The following is a 23,044-nucleotide window of genomic DNA, read 5'->3' as shown; positions in this document are numbered from 1 at the left end:
CGTGCTTGGCACTCTGACCATACAGGATAGACATAAATGTTCTTTTTCTCAGAGAGGAAAGAACTACACTATTGAAAGCTGGGACCAGACTAAGGTTGTTGCTGTGTGATCAGTACAAAAAAACCCTTTCCCGCTCAAGATGGGAGGCATTGCTGTTATTTGGGCCAGCGTGGTGACCTGTTATTCACAAATAAGTTGGTTATGTGGTATGGCTCAGGAGCCCTGGGAGAGGGAGAGGAGAAGCTCGTCTCGTCCTGATAGAGGTGGGACGGCATGAGGCTGCCCAGGAGCAAGGCGGAGGCCCGTTCGCAGGGCCGTGGCCCAGGGTAGTAAGAGCAGGTGAGGCTGGGAGAGGTCCGAGCCACAGGGAAAGTCCTTGGGAGTGGTGCGGCAGCCGGCAGACGAGATGTCATCAGGTTGGTGCTTTGGAAAGACCTGCTGGGGGCGCGTGGAGGGAGGGCGGCCCAGTGCTGGTTTGGAGGCGGGGGTCAGGCAAGAGGGCACATTTTCTTGACTTCAGGATATGTTATTTAACATGGATGAAACAAGCACGTTGTCAATCTGTCACAGGTCTGAACAAAAAATCTGGTCTCCCCTGGTGACAGAGGAAGGGAAACGTCATCCGTACAAGATGAATTTGGCCTCGGAACCCCAAGTAAGTACTCGGTCGCCCGCCAGCCTGCCGAGGTCTCCCCTTTGACACGGCTTAGCGCGCTCCCATTTCTCCTGCCCTGAAGGCCTGGGCGAGGCTGAGGCCTGGAGAGCCCCGCGCTGACGCCGCAGGGACCTGGCTCTGGTTCCCTTCTTCCCGTAAGGAGCGGGAGGATGGCGCTGGAAAGCCCCAGGGCAGTGACGCCTGAGTGTAGGAAGTGATACAGGAAGTGGGCCGAAGCCTTCCTGCGCGGAACAGGGTGGCAGGACAGCAGTGAAATAAAGGAGCTGGCTCGGCTCCCGGTGGGTTTCAGATACTTGCCCATCATACCAGGGAGAAGACCAGTGTAGGTCCTGAGGCCTGGAGCCGAGAGGCGAAACGTGGTCGTCACCCCGCCTCTCCTCCCTGGGCCCCACTCTCTGGTTGTCCTGAGCCTTCCAGTGGAACTCTCTCCTCTTTGTAGAAGCGAGACCCTAAAATCACAAAATAAAGTGGCAGTTCAGACTGACACTGTGGTAGGCAGTCAGTGTACGGCTTGTCAGCCAGATAGAATTTCTGAGCAAAGTAGACTATCTGAAGATCCCGTATTTGTAAACAAATCTCAGTAGTTAGATCAAAAGTGGTTTTATTTCTTTATTCCTTAATTGTATCTTCTAAATTATCTATAACGAATGAGTATTCTTTTGAAATAAGGGGAAAAGAAACTTCAGAATGTTTAGAACATTTTTGCAAAATTCCTCATGCCTGACCTGTCTCCCTTTTACAAAGTTTGTGTCTTGGATACATGAATGAATTGTTAATGATAAGTTAATAAAGAGGAGAGCCTGGCTGACTCAGTCAGTGGAGCACTTGACTCTTGATCTCAGGGCTATGAGTTCAAGCCCCATGTTGGGTGTAGAGATTACTTAAACAAACAAAAAGTTAAAGTTAATAAATTGATAATGGCTTTTAAAAACTACTCTTAGGGGCATGTGGGTGGCTCAGAGGTTGAGTGTCTGCCTTTGGCTCAGGTTGTGATCCTGGGGTCCTGGGATTGAGTCCTGCATCAGGCTCCTCTCTCTATGTAATTACTCTATCTCACGAGTAAATACATAAAATCGTAAAAAAACAAAAAACAGAAACTACTCTTAGGGTGGTTTGTGATTGTTGTTATACATTTAACCCCATTTGAAGATTTGAACTTTAACTTTTTTTTTCTAAATTTGGGATATGACTTTTTATGGTGAGTCAAGATAAAATAAAAAGATAGCACGTAGCTAGCTATCCTTTATACATGATGGAAACTTCTATGAAAATGAACTCATGGGCAGCCCGGGTGGCTCAGTGGTTTAGCGCCGCCTTCGGCCCAGGGCCTGATCCTGGAGACCCAAGATCGAGTCCCATGTCAGGCTCCCTGCATGGGGCCTGCTTCTCCCTCTGCCTTCTCTCTGCCTTTCTTCTCTCTCTGTGTACCTCATGAATGAATAAACAAAATCTTAAAAAAAAAAAAATGAACTCATGAAAAAAAGAAAAGAAAATGAAATCATGGAGTGTATTGTGTGAATAAATTGAGTAGTTGTTTATAAGTCCAGTTTTCTCAAAGGTATCTGTTAAAATTTCTGAAATGTAGTTACACAAAATTTTTTTCAGTAATACATAAAAGTCATACTCAGGAAATCCTAAGAGTTATATTAAGGACCATTTTGCATCTGGCATTTCAAAACTGGCATAAACATGTTTTTCCGTATAGCTTTGTAAGGAAAGCTGATAGAATGGCACTCAGCCTATAAACCAGCAGTTGTACAAACTAATTTTATTTTTTTATTATTTTTTGAAAGTTTATTTATTTTATAATAAGGTCTACACCCAACATGGGGCTCAAACTCACAACCCCGAGATCAAGAGTCACACACTTTTCCAACTGAGCCAGCCAGGCACACCTCATGTAATATGTCACCATTAATTCCAATTTCCCAAGGAGTTCTTTCTTAGCTACTTCACTGAATTTACTATAAATGTTAAGTTTTAGTGTGTTATGTTCTCATACATTTTATAATACATAAGGAATTTTGTTTTAATTTGGTCTACCTAAAATCTTATCTTCGCTTAAATAAGGTAATACTTAATGTTTCAGTTAATACTTTTTATATGTCTTATGCTTGAGTTTTCATCATAAACATATAATCTGGTCCCTGTATTAATATTTTGGAAGGTACTTCCCTTCTTTAAAAAAAAAAAGAATTTAAAAAATTCTTTACAAATACTTTAGCATCTAACTTGAGTATATTTTTCTTTTGATTCCAGTAATTCTTCATTCCTATGAAAAACTTCCCACTCTCCTTTTTCCAAAACCTTCCACTTCCAGTCATTCTAAAATAAAGGAATGAGTAAGAGCAGAGTTCATCTATAATTAAAAGATCTGTTAGTTCATGTAATGCCAACCACCACCCCAGCTTATCTGAGGTCAGAGTAGTTACACACCTAGTTTATATTTCCTCATTATTGAGTTTCCTTGGAGACTGATAAATACAAAGCCCAAACAATTACATCATCCTTCCCAAAGGCCCTGAATTAACCGCCTGACTTCTGGACAGACCAGTATTCACATGGGGTTAGAGATATTCCTTTTATGTACAAAACAGATACATTCTCAGAAGATTCTCTATAAAGTGAAAACTCAGAATTTCCAACTGGAATAATTTTCTGTTGACGTCCGTTCTAATTGGAAAGGTGTTTGTTTCTAGGGAGGGAGAAGGGACCCAACACTGGTTGAATGTCTGCTACGTGCCAGTCACTGTGCTTGGTATGCTAGTATGTCACACCAAGTCCTTATGGACAAGGTTTTATTTACTTCATTATAAAGATGAGAAATGGGTTCAGAGAGCTAGAACTTGCCCAAAGCCAAACAGGAAGTGATGGGAAAATTGAGTGGAGACAGAAAAATAGGAATCTTCCTTGGTGCTCAGCATCCTGCTCTGAGGAACTGCTGCAGAGAGAGAGAACAGAACTGCGACTATGGCTGTGTCTGTGTGTCTATCCCACGCTGCCCTGACGTGCATGCACCAAAGTCCCGAAGCCACCACCAATCTACAAATCCACCGCTGATCTACAAATCCCCTGCTGTTAATGACTATTCCTCAGGGGTAGTCATTCCGTAAAATCCACTTAACCATGCTTTGATTACTGCTGAAGTTACTCTCCTAACTAATTAGACCTCCCCCTTTATGAAGGATCTATGTGTACTTTGCTTTTGTCCAAGGTGGACAAAGTGAACTCAGCCTTAATTTCTTTTTTTTTTTTTTTTTTTTGTATTTATTTATGATAGTCACACAGAGAGAGAGAGAGGCAGAGACACAGGCAGAGGGAGAAGCAGGCTCCATGCACCGGGAGCCCGACGTGGGATTCGATCCCGGGTCTCCAGGATCGTGCCCTGGGCCAAAGGCAGGCGCTAAACCGCTGCGCCACCCAGGGATCCCTCAGCCTTAATTTCTACATTAAAACCTCACTGTTTCCAACTGGTTAAAAAGGAAGCCTATCTGAATAGTGAAAAAGAGACTGTAATCAAAATATTTTCTTGTGGTCTTTTATTTTAAATCAGTACATGGTGAAGTAGGCCATTACTTTTCATCATAGTGTTTTTAAGAAGGCACAAAAGACTTGAAGTTTTGACAAAAAAGAGAGAGGGGGAAAAAAAGGAAGAGCAACAGAAGACCAGAACTCTTTGGGGGCCGGTTGTTATCGGCCTTGGTGTTAAGAAAGAGTACACGGTTCAGGAAAGTTCTGTATCGGGGAACACAGAAAACATGGTGCATGTCGAGTTCAATAGCTGCACAGTCTGTGTAGTCGGGTTGGTCCAGAATATTTGTGCGGAAAGCATCTTTCCAGTTGGATTGTCAGAAAAGCCATGATTTTTAAGAACAGGAATGTTAGTTTAAAAAGTGTGTGTGTAAGTGTTTGCAAAGAAGCTCTGGGCTGTTGTAGTGGCAGGAATTACCCAGGGCTCCTGGCAGCCCAGGGAGGGGTGGAGGGCACTGGCTCACGTTCTGGGAGGGGCCGGGTGCAAGGAGCTCCTGGACGTGCCCCTCTAACCGGTAGCTCCAGCCTCTAGCTCCAGCTTCTGCCTGCCCAGCCGAGCCGTGGCCTTCTCCTGCAAGCAACCGTAGACCCTGAGCTCCTTCTACCCCTTCCTGCCAGAGCACCAAGCCACCTCTGTCATCTCAGCAGCTGCTTTGCCCGGTGGCCTCACAGGCTTCTTATCTTGCTTGTCTGACCCACTGGATCCTGGCTAATTTGTTTCCACATTTTATCGTTTCCTGCTCCACACTGACCCAAGCGACTGCCTGTTCTTCTCCTCCTTGTACCGTAATCCCTCTGGAATGTGCCCTGAAAGGGTGTATCAGCTCCAGCTTGAATCATGACAGCCCAAGGCACCTGGGGGTGTCGTGCCCAGGGGTGCCCAGCTGCAGATCAGGCCTGACTGGGCCCCAGGGAAAAAGGAGAAGCTGGAGCTGGTGTGCGACCCAGGGCCACTGTAGCTCATCAGAACACCTTTCTTTCTTTCTGCAATCAGCCTGCACTGTCCCTCGAGGGGTGTGCACCAAGTGCCTGCTTGATTTCTCTTCTGATCTCTGCCGACAGGAGGTCCTGCACATAGGAAGTGCCCACAACCGGAGTGCCATGCCCTTTACCGCCTCGCCAGCCTCCAGCTCTGCCCCCAGGGTCATCACAAACCAGTACAACAACCCAGCTGGCCTCTATTCCTCTGAAAACATATCCAACTTCAACAACGCCTTGGAGTCAAAGACAGCAGCCAGTGGGCAGGAGACAAATGGCAGAGCGTAAGTAGGCCCCTGAAATCCCCCACAGACCAGTCCTGGAGAAAGCTGTTCGCAGCAGGACCAGGTTTGTCCAGACAGATAGAGGGAGGTTGAGTCTCCAGTCCAGAGAGGAAAAAAAAAAGTCTCCTTTAGTGCTGTTGTCTCTGCATTCATTTTCCTTATTTCTTTTATTTTTATTTGTTTTCATTTTCCTTCTTTCTATAAAGGGGCAAATACCACTGCCTTGTAGGTCTGCTGTGAACGTAAGAAGTAATGTGTGAAAACACCTAGTACTGTGCCTGGCACGAACTAATCAGTTATTCACTGAGACCTGTGTTGTTCTTTTCTGGATTTCTCTGGTCATTGCCATCTTCTCAGTGATCATATTCCTTCTTTGACAGCCCTACTGATTTCTTGAAAATTCGTTAGTATTTATAGTTTGGGGCTTCTGCTTGTGTTCACCATCTGATCTGAGCAAGGGACAAGTACTTCATGATGCAGTTTTTGTGAACGAGTGTTTGCTTTCTTCTCCAGAGTGGCCCAGTGGAAACAATAGAAGAGAAGTTTGTGAGGATATAAATGTGTGTCAGTCAGAATGGGTTCTGATCTGGGGCAGAGGTGGGTTGGGGGGAGCTGCAGGTGGACAGGGTAGAGAGGTTTAAGGAAGTATCTTCCTCAGGGCTCAGGAGGCCTGTCCCCTCCTGTCACCAGCCATGTGGCCATAGTTGCCTCCGACTCTTTATCCGAAGTATCCTCTGGCTTCCCAGCAGAGAGGGCCCAGTGTCTGCTCCATCCCAGTCTCCACTCCATCCCAGTCTCTTTGTTTGTTTGTTTTTTGTTTGTTTGTTTTTGTATTTTATTTATTCGTGAGAGACACAGAGAGAGAGGCAAAGACATAGGCAGAGGTAGAAGCAGGCTCCCCGCGGGGAGCCGGATGCGGGACTCGGTCCTAGGTCCCCGGGATCACGCCCTGAGCCAAAGGGAGACGCTCAACCACTGAACCACCCAGGTGTCCTGGTTGGATTGTTTTTTAAGTAGGCTCCACACCAAGCATGGAGCCCAGTGCGGGGCTTGAACCCACAACCCTGAGATCCAGACTTGAGCTGAGATGAAGAGTCGGGTACTTAACTGACTGAGCCACCCAGGTGCCCCTTCCCAGACTCTTTGAAAATGAACCCAGGAATACTGGGGATACCACAGCCCATAGCAAAGGATCTGGGCTTGAGGATGGAGAATAAATAGGAGGTGGGACCAGTTCTCTGTGAGTGAAAAGATGATGGACTAAGTCATGAGTTGCCCCATCAGGTGCCCAAAGTGAGAGGGAAGATAAGGACCTGAGGGCAGAGCTCAGAGTGCAGACAAGGGGACACAGAGTGGCCTATAAGCAGCTGAACGTGCAACACGCCCAGAGTGGCTCCCGCAGCTCTGCTCAATTAGTTTCTGCTGATTTAATTTCACTGAAATGGAAGCTAGAAAGCCTTTTTTTTTTTTTTTAATCTAAGACCTCCTAATTTTTAAATGTAGGTGACAGATTTGTTGGAAAATACCATGTGGTCCAAACCTTGTCTGATCTCTGTTCAAGGTTACTGACATTGTAGTAATCGAGGCAGAATGGCTTACCTTGCTTTTGGGTGCTTCTTCCCCCAAATTCTGATTTCCGCAGGGCCTTAGTGGCTTAAGATGATGATACCCTTCGAGGTGACACAGTACTTGAGAGAGAGCATCATGCTGCCCCCAACCCTGGGCTTTCCATGAACATGACCTGAAGGGAAGCTTTCTCTTAGGCAGCTCCGTTGGGGAGTCAAATGGCCGAAACTCCAAGGGCTATGATCCCTGTTGTTTGCTGCTTTGGGGCCAGGGGAAGCTGAGAACATGACCCTCTTTTACTGTCCCGCAGTGGAATGTTCCATGATCTGGGTTTAATAACCCAGGAAATGACACATCCTTAATTGAAAGAGCTGCTATGCATTGGGAGAAATATGAAGCTGGGGCGTATCTTTAGTCTGGCTTTGGTGGCTATTCCTTTCTTAATGTCTTCTTTCTTCTCTCATGCTCCCCACCTGCTCCCCCCTTCCAATCTGAAACAATTAAGTCTGAAACTGTCTGGGCACTTGCAGGCCTTTCCTGTAGCCCCTGTCCCCTCCTGTCATGGACTTTCTGGCTACAGCAGACTCTGAGTCTTCTTAGTATCACGGCTTTCTTTCCAGATTTTCTCAGCACAGGGGGCCGAGCTTCTGCCTCATTCCAGACTCTGAGGATAAATCTAGAAACAGATACCAGCAGCCCATGGCAGAGGCAGAACCCGAAAGGGCCATGCTGCCCGTCGTGGGGCTCTGCTTACCAGCCCACTTTAGAGAGGCCACTGGTGTGTTCTCAGCAGAGAGAGACTCCTGCGCAGCCAGCAGCCCCTGGGTAGCTTGCTTGCTCAGTCAGCAGAAGTACCAGGCGCTCACTCAACTCCCACTGTTTAGTCTGTAAAATTCACTGAGGTTCCAGAATTGGCTCACTTCATACTTTGCATCTGAGGTCATCACCGATTCCCTGGGGCTCACTCTGAGTTTCTTTGTCCCATACACTTCAAAGCAGCCTAGGGTGTGTGTGGCTCCCTGTCTCATTGGGCATCCCCATGTGACAATACAGACAGCATTGCTGTTTCCAAATTAATTAAACTGGGATGGCAGGCAAGAGGGCACCATCTGTCGCCTGTCCTCCCAGCGCGCGGGCACACACACATACACACACACACACAGCTGAGTGGGAGGGCCTTGGGGGCAGTTCAGCTTAACAATCATCTATTGAGTACCTACTGTGTACCACGTGGCTGGAGGAAATATTGCTCAGGTCAGCCGAAAGCTTTTACCTGCCCTCTGACCTCTTTGAACTAACTGACTTTAAGGGCTCTAGTCATTTTCTGATAATTCAGGGCCTGGACTTCCTTGTAGATGTGATGCTGCTTTATACTATCCTAAAGGGACAGGCTTCGTAGACAGAGGGCAGGTGAATTCCGGGTAGGCCTCAGACCTGGGGCAGACCATGTAACTTCTCTAGACTCAGCCTCCCCATCTCTGACATGCACCTAATACTTTCTACCTCATCAGCAGGTCATTTAAGGAATGCAGTGAGGTGTGCAAAAAAAGCACCCAGCACAGCCCCTGGCCTCTGGCAGGTGCTCAGTGAATGCCGGTTATTACTGATTTCACTGCCTGTGAGGACTCCATACCCATCACTTCTGAGTACTGGGGGCTCTGGAAGGCTAGAAGCACATAGATTAATGTTCTGGGGAAGATTTTGCTATGACTTATGGTAGACTGCCTTCTTTTCAACATTGTAGCTTAAGTCCAGCTAACCAGCACAGTCTATCGCCTTCCTGATGGAGTGGTGGCCTCGCGTGGAAAGAGTGGGCTCCCTTCACCAACACAGTAGTCCAAGGATACCAGCTCTTCCGGCTTGTGTTCTCAGGCTGAACCCTCCCCCCACCCCCCCCATATACTCAGGAGGCATACTGCTAAGCAGGTGCAGTGGGAATAAAGGGATGCATTGTTCTCTATTCAAATGATACCAGAGGGATTATATTAACCCTGACTCATTCAGAGCTGGATCAGAAGAAAATCTCCATCATGATGGTGACTGTTTACCCCCTAGCTAAACTTGCTCACAGCCCCCAGAGAACTGGCTCTGGAGTCTGGGTGTTCCTCCCTCCTCTCCTGGTGCCCATAATCACTCCTCTGGTTTCTTATTACAGGTCCCTCATCTAGGCCTTTGAAGACTGAAACTTAGGGAGACTTCTAGCTAGGCTCCTTTCCCAAAAAGGATTAGCTAGCGTTTCTCAGTGCTGTGTGTTTTGGTGAACAATGGGGTAACCACGTTGAGGCACCTCCAACATGAAGAGGTTTTCTGAGTCAGCCTGCATCCTTCATCCCCGCTGACCTAACAATCAAGGACCAAAATCTCTCCATTATTTCCAGTTAGTACTTAATGTCCCTCGTGTGGGGAAAAGATTTCTTAAGCTTAATTGAACTTTAAAAAGATTTTTATTTATTTATTTGACAGAGAGCAAGAGAGTATAAGCAGGGGGGAAGCAGAAGGAGAAGCAGGCTCTTCACTGAGCAGGGAGCTCTCACATGGGGCTCGATCCCAGGACCCCCGGGATTATGACCTGAGCCGAAGGCAGACACTTAACTGACTGAGCCACCCAGACGCCCTAAACTTTTTATTTTAAAGTAATTGTAGATTTACGTGCAGCTGTAGGAAATAATAGAAGTCCCCTATGCCCTTTGCTCATGGTACCACCTTGAAAATTATAGCACAATATCAAAAGCAGAATACTGAGGTCAGTAAGGCCAAGACAGAGATTTCCTTCACCACAGGGGCCCTCATGTTGTCCTTTTATAGCCACACCCAACTCTCCCCACCCTCGCACCCACCTTAACCCCTGGCAGCCACTAATTTGCTTTCCATTTCTATAATTTTGTTATTTCAAGAATGTCCTATTAATGGAATCATACAAGAGTTGACCTTTTGGAATTGGCTTTTTTTTACTCAGCATAATCCACTGGAAATTTGTTTGATTTATTCAGATTGTTTCATGTACCAATAGTTCCCTCTTTTTCCTGTTCTAAGGATTTTTTTCGTTGGGGTAAAAAATACTTAACATAAAATATGTGATCTTAACCATTTTTATTTATTTTTATTTTCTTAAAGATTTTATTTATTAGAGAGAGAGAGCTAAAGAGAAAGAGAGAACACAAATGGGGAGGGGGGAGAGAGAGAAGCAGACTCCTGCTGAACTGAACAGGGAGCCCAATTCGGGATTCCGTCCCAGGACCCTGGGATCATGACCTGAGCCGAAGGCAGACATTTAACCCCCTGAGCCACCCAGGTGCCCCATCTTAACCATTTTTAAGTGTACAGGACTGGTAACTATATGCACATCATTATGCAACAGATCTCTAGAACTTTTTCATCTTGCAAAACTGAAATTTTGTATCCACTGAACAGCTCCCCTTTGCTCTTCCCCTCTTTTTTTTTTTTTTAAGGGAGGGGGCAGAGAGAGAGGGAGAGAGAATCTTAAGGAGGCTCCTTACCCAGGGAGGAGCACAGTGTGGGCTCCATCTCACAACCCTGAGATCATGACCTGAGCTGAAATCAAGAGTCTGATGTTAACTGAGGCACCCAGGCACCCCTTCCACTCTGCTAGTAAGAGTGACCACTTTAGGTACCTCATATAGGTAGAATCATGTGGTATTTGGTGTGTTGTGAAGGGTTTATTTCTCTTGGCAATAATGTCATCGAGGTTCATCCACATTGCAGCATGTGACAAGATATTTTTTTTAAGGCTCAGCAATATTCCATCCTCTGTATGTACCACATTTTCTTTATCCTTTCATCTGTCAGTGGACATTTAGGCTGCTTCCACGCCTCAGCTATTGTGATTAATGCGTTGAACATGAGTGTGCAAATATCTCTTTGAGATCCTGACTTAAATTATTCTGTGTAGATACCAAAAATGGGATTGCTAGATCACATAGTAACTTTATTTTTTATTTTTTGAAGAACCTTCATAGTGTTTTCTATATATAGGGCAGCCCCCATGGCACAGAGGTTTAGCGCCACCTGCAGCCTGGGGTGTGATCCTGGAATCCCACGTCGGGCTCCCTGCATGGAGCCTGCTTCTCTCTCTGTCTGTGTCTCTGCCTCTCTCTCTCTCTCTCTCTCTGTGTGTCTCTATGAATAAATAGATAAAATATTTAAAAAAAGAACCCCAACATAGTGTTTTCTATGGCACTGTGCTATTTTACATTCCTACCAACAATACACTGGGTTCCAATTTCTTGGAATCCTCACCAACATTTGTGGTTTATTGGTATTTTGTTTTGGTTTGGGGATTATTTATTTATTTGTCACAGGTGTTCTATATCCTTTCATATGGTTGCTGGCCAGTGCGTGTCTTTTTGGAGAAATATCTGTCCAAGTCCTTTGTCCATTTTTAAAATCAGGTTATTTGGATTTGGGTTTTTTGTTTTTGTTTTTTTTTTTTGTCCTGGAGTTGTAGGAATTCTTTATATACTCTGAATATTAACCCCTTATCAAATATATGTTTGTAAATATTTTTTCCTATTCCATAGATTGCCTCTTTACCCTGTTGTTTCTTTTGCTATGTAGAAGCTTTTTAGTTTGATATACTCCCATTTGTCTAATTTTGATTTTATTGCCTATGCCTTTGGTATCATGTTCAAGAAATCATTGCCAAGACACTTGTCACAAAGCTTTACCTCTGTTTTTTTCTAGCATTTTTATGGTTTCAGGTCTTATAGTAAGTCTTTAATCCATATTTTAATTCATTTTTGTATCTGATGAGATAAAGGTCCATTTTCATTATTTTATATACAGATACCCAGTTTCTCAACACCATTTTGTGAAGAGACTATCCTTTCTTTCTGCATTGTGTATTCTTGGCATTCTTTTCAAAGGTCATTTGACTATATTTACCAGGTTTTTTTCTGGGCTCTGTATTTTCTTCCATGGTCTATATGCCTGTTTTTATGCAGGTACCACACCATTTTGGTTACTATAGCTTTGTAATATGTCTTGACATTAGAAAATATGATCTCCCTAGTTTTGCTTTGCTTTCTCAAGATTGTTTTGGCTATTTGGGGTCCTTTAGAGATGTCATATGAATTTTAGGATGCTTTTTTCTATTTCTGCAAAAAACACCATTGAGTTTTTTGTTTTTTTTTTAAAGCACATCAATAGTAGGAAGTATTTTTTTTTTATTTTTATTTATTTATGATAGTCACAGAGAGAGAGAGAGAGAGGCAGAGACATAGGCAGAGGGAGAAGCAGGTCCATGCACCGGGAGCCTGACGTGGGATTCGATCCCGGGTGTCCAGGATCGCGCCCTGGGCCAAAGGCAGGCGCCAAACCGCTGCGCCACCCAGGGATCCCACCATTGAGTTTTTGATAGGGATAGCATTGACTCTGTAGATTGCTTTCAGTAATATGTATATTTTAACATTATTATTTCTTCCAGTCTATAAACATGGATGTCTTTCCATTTATTTGTGTTCTCTTTAATTTCTTTCATTGCTGTTTTTTAGTTTTCATTGTACAGATTTTTCATCTCCTTGGTTAAGTTTATTCTCACAGATTTTACTCATTTGATGCTATTGTAAATGGGATTGTTTTCATAATTTTCTTTGTGGATTGTTCATTGTCAATATATAGAAACACAATTGATTTTCATGTGTTGATATCAGAATTGATTCTGCAGCTTTGCTGAATCCCTTTATTCTAACAATTGTTTTGTTTGTGGATCTTTAGGATTTTCCACATATAAGATCATGCCATCTGTAAACAGAGATAATTTTACTTCTTCTTTTCTAATTTGGATGATTTTTATTCCTTTTCTTGCCTAATTGCATAGGCTAGGATTTCAATATTATGTTGAACAGAAGTAATGAGAGTGATCCTTGTCTTTTTCCTGAGCCTAGAGGGAAAGCTTTCAGATTTTCACCGTTAAGTATGATGTTAGCTGTGGGCTTGTCATGCATGACCTTTATTATGTTGAAATAATTTCCTTCTATTCCTGATTTGCTTAGGGCTTTTATCATGAGAGTGTGTTGAATTTTGTGGGATGTGTTTTCTTGATTAACTAAGATGATCTTGTGGTTTTTATCTTCCATTCTGCTAACGAAGTGTATTACATTGATTGATTTTTTTTATGTTGAGTCATCTTTGCATTCTAGGAATAAATCCTACTTAGTCATGGTGTATAATCATTTTAATGTGATGTTGGATTCCATTTGCTGAGGATTTTTGCATCAGTACTATTAGAGATACTGGTCTGTAGTTTTATATTCCTGTGGTATCTTTGCCTGGTTTTGGTATCAGGGTAATGTTGGCCTCTTAGAATGAGTTTGAAAGTATTTCCTCCTCTTCTGTTATTTTGAAGACTTTGAGAAGGATTGGTGTCAATTCCTTTTTAAAGATTTTTTGAGGGGGGAGAGAGAGGGAGCATGAATGAGCATGGGGAAGGGAGAGGCAGAGGGAGAGGGAGGAGGGAGAGAGAGAATCCCAAGCAGATTCCCCACTGAATGGGGAGCCTGACACAGGGCTCAATCCCACAACCCTAGGATCATGACCTGAGCTGAAATGAAGAGTCAGACGCCCAACTGACTGAGCCACCCAGGTGCCCTGATGTCAGTTCTTCTTTAATTGTTTGGTAGAATTCTCCAATAAAGCCATCTGGTCCTGGTTTTGTTGTTGTTGTTGTTGTTGTTGGGAGACTTTTGATTACTGAGTCAATCTTGTTAATTATTATAGGTCTGTTCAGATTTTTTCTTTCATAATTTGATTTTCGCAGGTTGTGTGTTTCTAGGGATTGATCTGTTTCTTCTAGATTATCCGATTTGTGTATATTGTTCATAATAATCTCTTTTGACTCTTTATTTCTGTCATCTCCACTATAATGTCTCTTCTTTCATTTCTGTTTTTTGTTATTTGGGTCTTCCCTCTTTTTCTTAGTCTAGCTAAGAGTTAATCAATTTTGTTGATCTTGAAAAAAACTCTTAGTTTTGTTGATGGTTTCCTATTATTTTTCTCTTCACTATTTTGTTTATTTCTGCTCTGATCTTTTTTTTTTTTTAAAGATTTTATTTATTTATTCATGAGAGACAGAGAGAGCGGCAGAGACAGAGGCAGAGGGAGAAGCAGGCCTCATGCAGGGAGCCTGAAGTGGGACTCAATCCCCGGACTCCAGGATCATGCCCTGGGCCAAAGGCAGGCACTAAACTCCTGAGCCACCTAGGGATCCCCATTCTGCTCTGATCTTTATTATTTTCTTCCTTCTGCTAACTTTCGATGTAGTTCTTCTTTTTCTTTTCCCTTGAGGTATAAAATTTGCTTATTTGAGATCTCTCTTCTTTTTTAATTAGGTATTTATTGCTATAAAGTCCCCTCCTCGCTTTTGCCACATCCCATAAGTCTTAGTATGTTGTTTTTTTTCACTTTTATTGGTGTCAAAATATTTTGTAATTTCCCTTGTGATTCCTTCTTTGTCCCATTGTTTGTTCAGGAGTGCATTGTTTAATTTCTAATTTTTGTGAATTTTCCAGTTTTCCTTCTGCTGTTGATTTTTTGCTTCATTCCATTATAGCCAGAAAAGATACTTGGTGATTTCAGTCTTCATAAATTTAGGATTCTTTTGTGGCCTAACATATAATCTGTCTTGGAGAATACTCCATATGCACTTGAGAAGAATGTGTACTCTGCTGTTCTGAGGTTTAGTGTTCTATATGTCTGTTAGATCCAATTGATCTGCAGTGTGGTTCAATACCTGTGTTTCCTTATTGATCTTCTGTCTAGCTGTTCTATCCCCATTTGTCTTTATTCCACGGTATGGATGTACCACAGTTTGTTTAACCATTCACCCACTGAAAGACATCTGGATTATGTCTTGTTTTCAGCTTTTATAAATAAAGCTGCTATAAACATTTATGAATAGGTTTTTGTGCAACCATAAATTTTTATCTCTTTGGGATAAGTGCCCAGGAGTGCAATTGCTGGGTCATAAGATAGTTACATGTTCAATTTTGTAAAACTGCTAAACTGTTTTTGCAGAGTGTACCATTTTACATTCTTACCACAGTGTCTGCATAATCAGGTTTTTCTGTATCCTCTCTAACATTTGGTGTTGTCACTATTTTTTATTTTAACCATTCTTAAATAGGAGTATAGTAATTATCTTATTGTGGTTTTCATTTGCACTTCCCTAGTAGCTAAAGATGTCAAACATCTTCATGTGTTTATTTGTCATCGGCATATCTTCTAGTCCTTTTTTGAATATCTTGTTTCAGTTGTAGCTTCTCAGCCTCAGCTGCTTTTTCAGAAGCTGCCACCCTCTAGGGAAGAGGAACAGTAGGCCTGATGGGGCCAAAGAGCAAACGTCAGGGGGCGATGCAGTGTACCGATGCAGACAGTAGGTTTGTGCCCAAGCACATGGTAATCTGTGGGCAACAGAGCTCTGTGCTGCCCAGCCTGCCAGGCCACCTCCCAGGTTTAAGGAGGAGGAGGCAGCGGCCCCAGCAGTCTTCCTCAGCAAGCCTAACTACTCTGTCTTTGGAGCTGAAGCCACTTTTACAAGTGCAAGTGAATCACGCCACTGACATTTACTCATTCACTGCCCACCCACCCGCCCATTGTGTCATTTGTTCACGTTCCCTTTTAAAAAGAAAACAGGTATATGGATAATTATAGAGATAATTCTCCTCAGGTTACTTCTCCTTCTCTCTCTCTCTCTCTCTCTCTCTCTCTCTCTGTCTCTTTCCCGGTCAGCCTCCCTGGGACACTTGGGGTACTCAGGTCCCAGCTGGAAGCAGAGTCAGCTGCATCAGTGAAAGCTCAAAGAGTGGAAATGCTATGCTGCTGCCAGGGAAGGTCAAATGGAAGTAGGGAGACTCATCAGCGGGTCACTCATGCTGGCTGCGGTGGGGGGAAGGGAAGCCAGCCACCAGCCCCGTCCACTGCTGCTGGTTGGTCCCTGCCTTTGTCTCTCTCCCTCCTACCCACAGGGGCCTGTGGGAGCCTCCCCTCCCCCAGGCAGGTGATGGGCTACCTGGATGAGCGGTCTCCACCAAGGGCCATGGTCTTCCTCTTGGACCACCTGTTCAGCCCTGTTATTTGATTTGTATGTCTCTCTCTGTGGGTCCTGAGTTCTGAGCTTGCCCTATATAAATATATTACATTCTTTTTAATAAATCATTTTTCCTATTACACTTAGAACTATTTTAAAATCAAGATCAGACCCTGGAATGTTCTTCGGAGAATTCTTCCCCTTCTTTGGTGTATGTTGTTATGTCTGGAAGCCACCAGGGGAACACTAAAAATGACAAAACTCAAACCATAAGGTCATCATGTACTCTTCCAACAAATAATCCTATAATATGTTTCTGTGATTTAAAAAAAAAGGAAAACAATTTACTATTTATTTTCAAGTACTGATTATATTACTCTACCATTTGACAATTTATAAAGCACATTCAATATCCATTCCTTGGGCAACCTGGGTGGCTCAGTGGTGTGGCGCCACCTTCAGCCCAGGGCCTGATCCTGGAGACCCAGGATCAAGTCCCACGTCAGGCTCCTTGCATGGAGCCTGCTTCTCCCTATGCCTGTGCCTCTGCCTCTCTCTCTCTCTTTCTCTCTCTCTCATGAATAAATTTTAAAAAATCTTTTTAAAAAATAGTATCATTAACAAAACAAAGAATAAAAAGGACAAACCAAAAAACTCATAACTATAGAGAGAAGGAACTGATGGTTACCAGAGGGGAGGAGGTGGGGGAGTGAGAGGATGGGGGAAACAAGTGATAGGGATTAAGGGGACACTTAAATATACTGGGATTTAAAAAAATCAATATCTTCTTTAAAAACAAAACAAAAATAAAAATAATATCCTGAATATGTTAAAAAGTAATTCCAGAACAAAAACATGCCTAAGAAATGGAGGAAAAAGAAAATCATTCTCATTTTTCACATATGGTGAGAACAATGGAAGAAAGGATTCTAGTGATAAGGGTTCAAAAATATAATGGATGTGACTGAGTCACCAGGAAAAAAGGAGAAGGGGTCGCTGAAAGTTACCACATTCTTCTGAACTCAGTCTTCACCATTTTTAAAAAAGATTTTATTTATTCATGAGAGACACAAAGAGAGAGGCAGAGACACAGGCAGAGGGGGAAGCAGGCTCCTCAAGGGATGCCTGAACATGGGACTTGATCCTGGGACCTCAGGGATCACAACCGGAGCCAAAGGCAGATGCTCAACCACTGAGCCACCCAGGCATCCCCAGTCTTCACCATTTAATAAGATACAAGCTTTTAATCAAACAAAACTCCTTCAAAAGACAGACAGCTCCAGGATGCCTGGGTGACTCAGACTCCTGGCTCTGGGACAGGATCCACACAACAACCCTGGGATGAAAATCCATTCCGTCGAAACAATGAGGTGGCCAGAATGGAGATGGGAGGGGCTCTTTAATTTTTCTAAAACTTGAGCCAGCACCTGTGCAGCAACTCGATGATGTGTCTATAAATCCCAACTAAGAAAAGCAGGCCGTCCAGACTTCCACCCTCACCAGGCTGTGACCAGGATCATGAGGACCTGCCAGGGTGGCATCGGAAAAGGCCCAGGTTTCAGCCCTATGCAGCCGAGACGGAAAATCCTGGTGGCCTGGGCAGCCCGGGTGGCTCAGCGGTTTAGTGTTGCCTTTAGCCCTGGATCTGATCCTGGAGACCAGAGATCGAGCCCCATGTTGGGCTCCCTGCATGGAGCCTGCTTCTTTTTTTTTTTTTTTTAAAGGTTTTTTTTAAAGATTTTATTTATTTATTCATGAGAGACACACAGAGAGAGAGAGAGGCAGAGACACAAGCAGAGGGAGAAGCAGGCTCCATGCAGGGACCCCAACGTGGGACTCCATCCCAGGTCTCCAGGATCACAACCTGGGCTGAAGGCGGCACTAAACTGCTGAGCCACCCGGGCTGCCCATGGAGCCTGCTCCTCCCTCTGCCTGTGTCTCTGCCTCTCCCTCTCTCTTTGTGTCTCTCATGAATAAATAAATAAAATCTTGAAAAAGAAAAAGCCTGGTAGGAAGAGAGGACCCGGCCCACCACTGAGCAGTAACAAGGCTACCACTCAGCCCCAGCGACGGCGGTGGGGGCCACGTGGGCAGCCAGACCTCTCCCCCTGTCCAGCGCTGAGGAGTAGCCTTGAGTAACCTCATGTGTCTCAGAGGCAGAGTGGGGACACTGGACTCTACTCGAGTCCACCTCAGACCACTCATCCAGGTGGCCCATCACCTGCCTGGGGGAGGGGAGGCTCCCACAGGCCCCTGTGGGTAGGAGGGAGAGAGACAAAGGCAGGGACCAACCAGCAGCAGTGGACGGGGCTGGTGGCTGGCTTCCCTTCCCCCCACCGCAGCCAGCATGAGTGACCCGCTGATGAGTCTCCCTACTTCCATTTGACCTTCCCTGGCAGCAGCATAGCATTTCCACTCTTTGAGCTTTCACTGATGCAGCTGACTCTGCTTCCAGCTGGGACCTGAGTACCCCAAGTGTCCCAGGGAGGCTGACCGGGAAAGAGACAGAGAGAGAGAGAGAGAGAGAGAGAGAGAGAAGGAGAAGTAACCTGAGGAGAATTATCTCTATAATTATCCATATACCTGTTTTCTTTTTAAAAGGGAACGTGAACAAATGACACAATGGGTGGGTGGGTGGGCAGTGAGTGAGTAAATGTCAGTGGCGTGATTCACTTGCACTTGTAAAAGTGGCTTCAGCTCCAAAGACAGAGTAGTTAGGCTTGCTGAGGAAGACTGCTGGGGCCGCTGCCTCCTCCTCCTTAAACCTGGGAGGTGGCCTGGCAGGCTGGGCAGCACAGAGCTCTGTTGCCCACAGATTACCATGTGCTTGGGCACAAACCTACTGTCTGCATCGGTACACTGCATTGCCCCCTGACGTTTGCTCTTTGGCCCCATCAAGCCTACTGTTCCTCTTCCCTAGAGGGTGGCAGCTTCTGAAAAAGCAGCTGAGGCTGAGAAACAGGAGAGATCTGGGCCCAGGAGGCCGGGCTGCCAATCCCCACCACCCTACGCTCCAGCCCTGGCACACCCCTAGGAGGTCCTGCTGCCCTATAGGCTACCCTGTGATGCCATAGGAGTAGGGATAGGGTGTAGCAAATTGATATATTTGGCCTTTTCCCTTCACTCCCCTCGTACCTGCTAAGCTCTGGCCCTGTGCCAGGCACTGATCCAGGAATGGGACTGTGCTGGTGAACAAGACAGACCAAGACCTGTCCTCATGGGGTTCACTGTCTGAAGGGAGAAAGGCAGTGAAGAAACCGTCAGATGCATGTAGAGTCAGTGGGACAGGGGTGAGAGACAACAGGGGAATGTGCCATAGAGTGAGGGCAGGGGTGGGATGGGAAGGGGGGTCCTCTCTGAAGAGGGACATCTGAACAGAGATGGGGAGGGGAATGCGGCTGCCCTGGGCAATCTGGAGAGAGAGCCCTCCAAGCACAAGGAGCAGTAAGTGCAGAGGCTCTGAGGCTGCCTGTGTTCTGGAAACAGCACGGAGGTTGATGTGACTAGAGCCAAGCAAGCAAGGGCTGGCAGGCCATGTGTTTGGAGAGGGAAGCAGAGCCACATTCTTCAGGGCCTTTCTACATTCTGTAATGAGTATTTACTCCAAAGGAGATGAAATTGATTAAACTTGCATTTTGTTATTAAAACTGTAAGTATTTGATTCTAAGTCAGATGAGAACCCTTGGAAGCACATCCCGACACAGTGCAATTCTTGTGTTTAATAGATTACTGTTTGGAAATAAGACTGTCTCGGCACTAAGAATGGCAGCTCAGGGACAGGTGACAAAGGTGGTCCGTTGCGCTGGTCAGCAGTAGCAGCTTGGCCACATGGTGGAGGTGGTGGTGCTGAGCCCCGGGGGGTTCAGGACACACTGTGCAAGTAGTTGACTGGAGTCTCCTTCCCTTTTACCCCTTCTGAGAGCAGGCAGCAGAGGCCCGTGGCCTGGAAAATGAGCTCTGGGGGCAAGTGGCCCTCGCTCGGCCTGCCTTGTCCTGGCCTGGGGTCCTGAGCTCAGGCCTCAGCCCCTCCCTTCCATCGGACAGCACTTACTGCTTCCGGACACTTGTGTTTTTCATCCTTGCCGCCAACCCTGGGAGCTGCTCTCTGAGTTGTCGGTGAGGTGCCCAGAGAGTTTCTGTGAGAGTTTGTGGAGATAGAAACCCACTGGTATCACGTCGAAACACATTGATATCAGCAGGAAGAACACTGATTTCTGCTCCGTGAGAAGAATGCGTGCGGCCCATACCGAGGGGACCCAGCCGAACTTTTAGTGGTCAGGTTGTGGCTAACATTTTTCCTCTTCTAAATCTTCTTTTGACGTAATGTTGTTTATGTAATTAAGAAAGAAGCACAGCATTCCCATTCCATGGGATTAGGCCAAAAAGTAATCAAATTACTGAAACTATTTGGGGAAAATGGCCTCTTACTACATTGAAGCAACAGCCAGCCCTGACTACGGACACCTCATAATAGTGGCAGGCAGTCTGTGGCTACGTTCAGAGAGGGCTTTGTCCAATGGGATCATTTCTAGCCCCCCCCCCTTGGATTCAGGGGTGTCTTCATGGAAGGGGGTGAAATTTTTCTAACTTCTGACATGTCCTAATGAATTTCCAAACATTCTTTACAGCTTAGACCATTCTCAGCCTCCAAGTGGACTCGTCATCGACAAAGAATCTGAAGTTTACAAGATGCTTCAAGAGAAACAGGAGTTAAATGAGCCCCCCAAGCAATCCACTTCATTCCTGGTATTGCAGGAAATCTTAGAGTCTGAGGAGAAAGGTAATCAGCCCTGCATGCATGCATGAGGTCAGAGACTCTTGGGCAAGACCCAGGTCAGGGTCATTCGTAGCTGAAACAAAGGTGAATACAGTCCTGAGTGGGTGGAAGAAGCATGTTGGAAAGCATGGCTTTTAAAATGCTAAAAGCTCTGAGAGAGAGAGAGAGAGAGAGAGAGAACGCATGAGCTTCCAAATACACCTGGCCAGCTGTTTCCTATTACATGAGTTTAGGAGGCTGACGTCAGGGTGAGCTTCCCTATGGTGGGATTCTGTTCGTCTGTCTGTTGTCCATTAGTTTGATTTGAGCCCATACCCCATGATTCTGTGGTGGCTGATGTATGTGACTGGGCGAAGGTCGTGGCCGTGGCAAGCAGAACGAAAAGGAATCAGCAACACAGTGAAGCTGCTGGGTGGTGCATTTGTTCTTGCTCTTGGGTAGATGGACTGATGAGAGCCAGAGAACCCCCATTTTGGCCACATCCTCCCTGTGTGACCTTTCTGGGCCTGTTTTCTCTTTGGTCAGTCAGGGGCAGAAGTACTCTCCTCTAAAGTTGGCATGAGGATCCAGGTCCTACACAGCACCAACACCTGCCAGCGTGACCAGCACGCAGGTGGTGCTTCATGCCTCTGATTTTGTTTTCAGACCTTGTCAAGAGGCACTAGGCCAGCCTCAGCTTGTCCCAAGTGTGCACTCTGATGTACGGCTCTGCATGGCCCACAGCACACACACACACCCGCCCCCCCGTGTCCCTGGCCTTCCCTGAGGCTCAGGTGCTTCCCCAGAGGCCTCCCTTCCCTGTTCTCTCCCCCTTTCCCAAGACGTGCAGTGAAACCTGCTTCACCTCGCCCCAAGGAAAGGAGCAACTTGCTTGCTCTGAGCCGCCAGTGGGAGCCACAGCCCAGCACCCCCTGCCAGAGGAACCTCCTTCTCCCTGACCCCCAGCTCCAGGTTTGGCTTCCTGGGAGTTCTTCATGAGCTGAGAGTTCCCTACTGAACAAACCCAGACCCAGGCTTCCTCCCCACTTGGGTGGGTGTACCTTAGAAAAATTGGCAATTTATAAGCACAGGAAGTTACAGGAAAAGTTCTCTTTTTATGCTAAACGGATATTGTTTTACCAGCAATTTCCCCCCTTTGCTTGTTGTACCTGTGCATTTTGGAAGGAATGAGTCATAGTCTATATTAAGTTCCAGTATTAGGGCTGTCAAGTGATTTCGGGACCAACCCTGGAGGATGACAGTTTTATCAAACATGAGAAACCACAACTTATTCTACTCTGATTCAGTGGGTGCAAAACCCTTCAATTAAGGGAGGAAAAGTCAGTCCATTCTAGCCCAAACTCAGACATAGTGCAGAACACATCTAGTCAAATGCCCTCATATCGTAGAGAAGGACCTAAAGCCCAGACTCAACCAAGCTGCCCTGATATGGCAGTTCCATGCTCATCAAGATCTGAACTCATTCCATCTTGTTCTCCATCTACCAAACCCATGGCTTCCATTCTCAAGATTATCTCACGGCCCTGGTTGGCAGCTGGTGCTCCAGCCGTCATGACCACATCCAGGCACTGGGAAGGAAGAAGCTAAGCAGGGATTCCTCCTTTCAGACACGCCAGCTGCTTCTTTCCCAGAAGTCCCACACTAGCATTCCATTTCACATGACCAGAATTTGGTCACACGGCCACATCTAGTTGCAGGAGAGTCTGGGAATTATAGTTCTTTCCTCCTTGGGATGGATATCTTCTTGTTCCAAAGAAAATAAAAATTTTGCTAAAAAGAAAGGAGATAATGGATTTTATAGTCTCTTCCATTCCTCTTAATATGTAGTTGCAGTAAATTTTCACCGAATAGAACAGTATAAGTTCCAGTCCATACATCCATCACATACATGCAGAAGGCTCTCGGGGGAAGGAGCGCAAATGCCTATTTTTATTTGAGATGAAATGGTCGAAGTTCAGAGCAGTGTCTGGTCCGTAACAAAGCACTCAGTGAGGGCTACCGTATTTCAGGAAGGCCTCGGGTTCATGAAGCAGCAGTGCTCCAGCAGCACTGGCATCCAGTCTCTGCCTGTGATGTGCCTGGAGACCCCAAGCAGGCTGCCCATCTCTCTTAGCCCTAATTTCTGCACATGTCCCAGGAGGGAGGTTAATAATGGCTACTTTACAGACAGTTTAGAGTGTTAAGGGAAA

The 23,044-nt window shown here is 45.4% G+C and overlaps 1 protein-coding gene across 2 annotated transcripts in view; it reads left to right on the top strand.

Moving 5' to 3' along the window:
* Nucleotides 1-23,044, top strand: part of PDLIM1 (PDZ and LIM domain 1) — a 46,790-nt gene that overhangs the window by 18,286 nt on the left and 5,460 nt on the right. For both annotated transcript variants that reach the window (XM_072739572.1, XM_072739573.1), the window contains exons 3-5: nucleotides 571-655; nucleotides 5,270-5,469; nucleotides 20,707-20,858. In XM_072739572.1, the coding sequence (XP_072595673.1) occupies nucleotides 571-655; nucleotides 5,270-5,469; nucleotides 20,707-20,858 (437 nt within the window). The remainder of the gene's footprint in view (nucleotides 1-570; nucleotides 656-5,269; nucleotides 5,470-20,706; nucleotides 20,859-23,044) is intronic.

This window comes from Vulpes vulpes, chromosome 15, assembly GCF_048418805.1.
Source record: "Vulpes vulpes isolate BD-2025 chromosome 15, VulVul3, whole genome shotgun sequence".
Classification (NCBI taxonomy): Eukaryota; Metazoa; Chordata; class Mammalia; order Carnivora; family Canidae; genus Vulpes; species Vulpes vulpes.
Note: the sequence above shows the minus strand (reverse complement) of the source record. Positions and strands in the feature narration are given on the sequence as shown.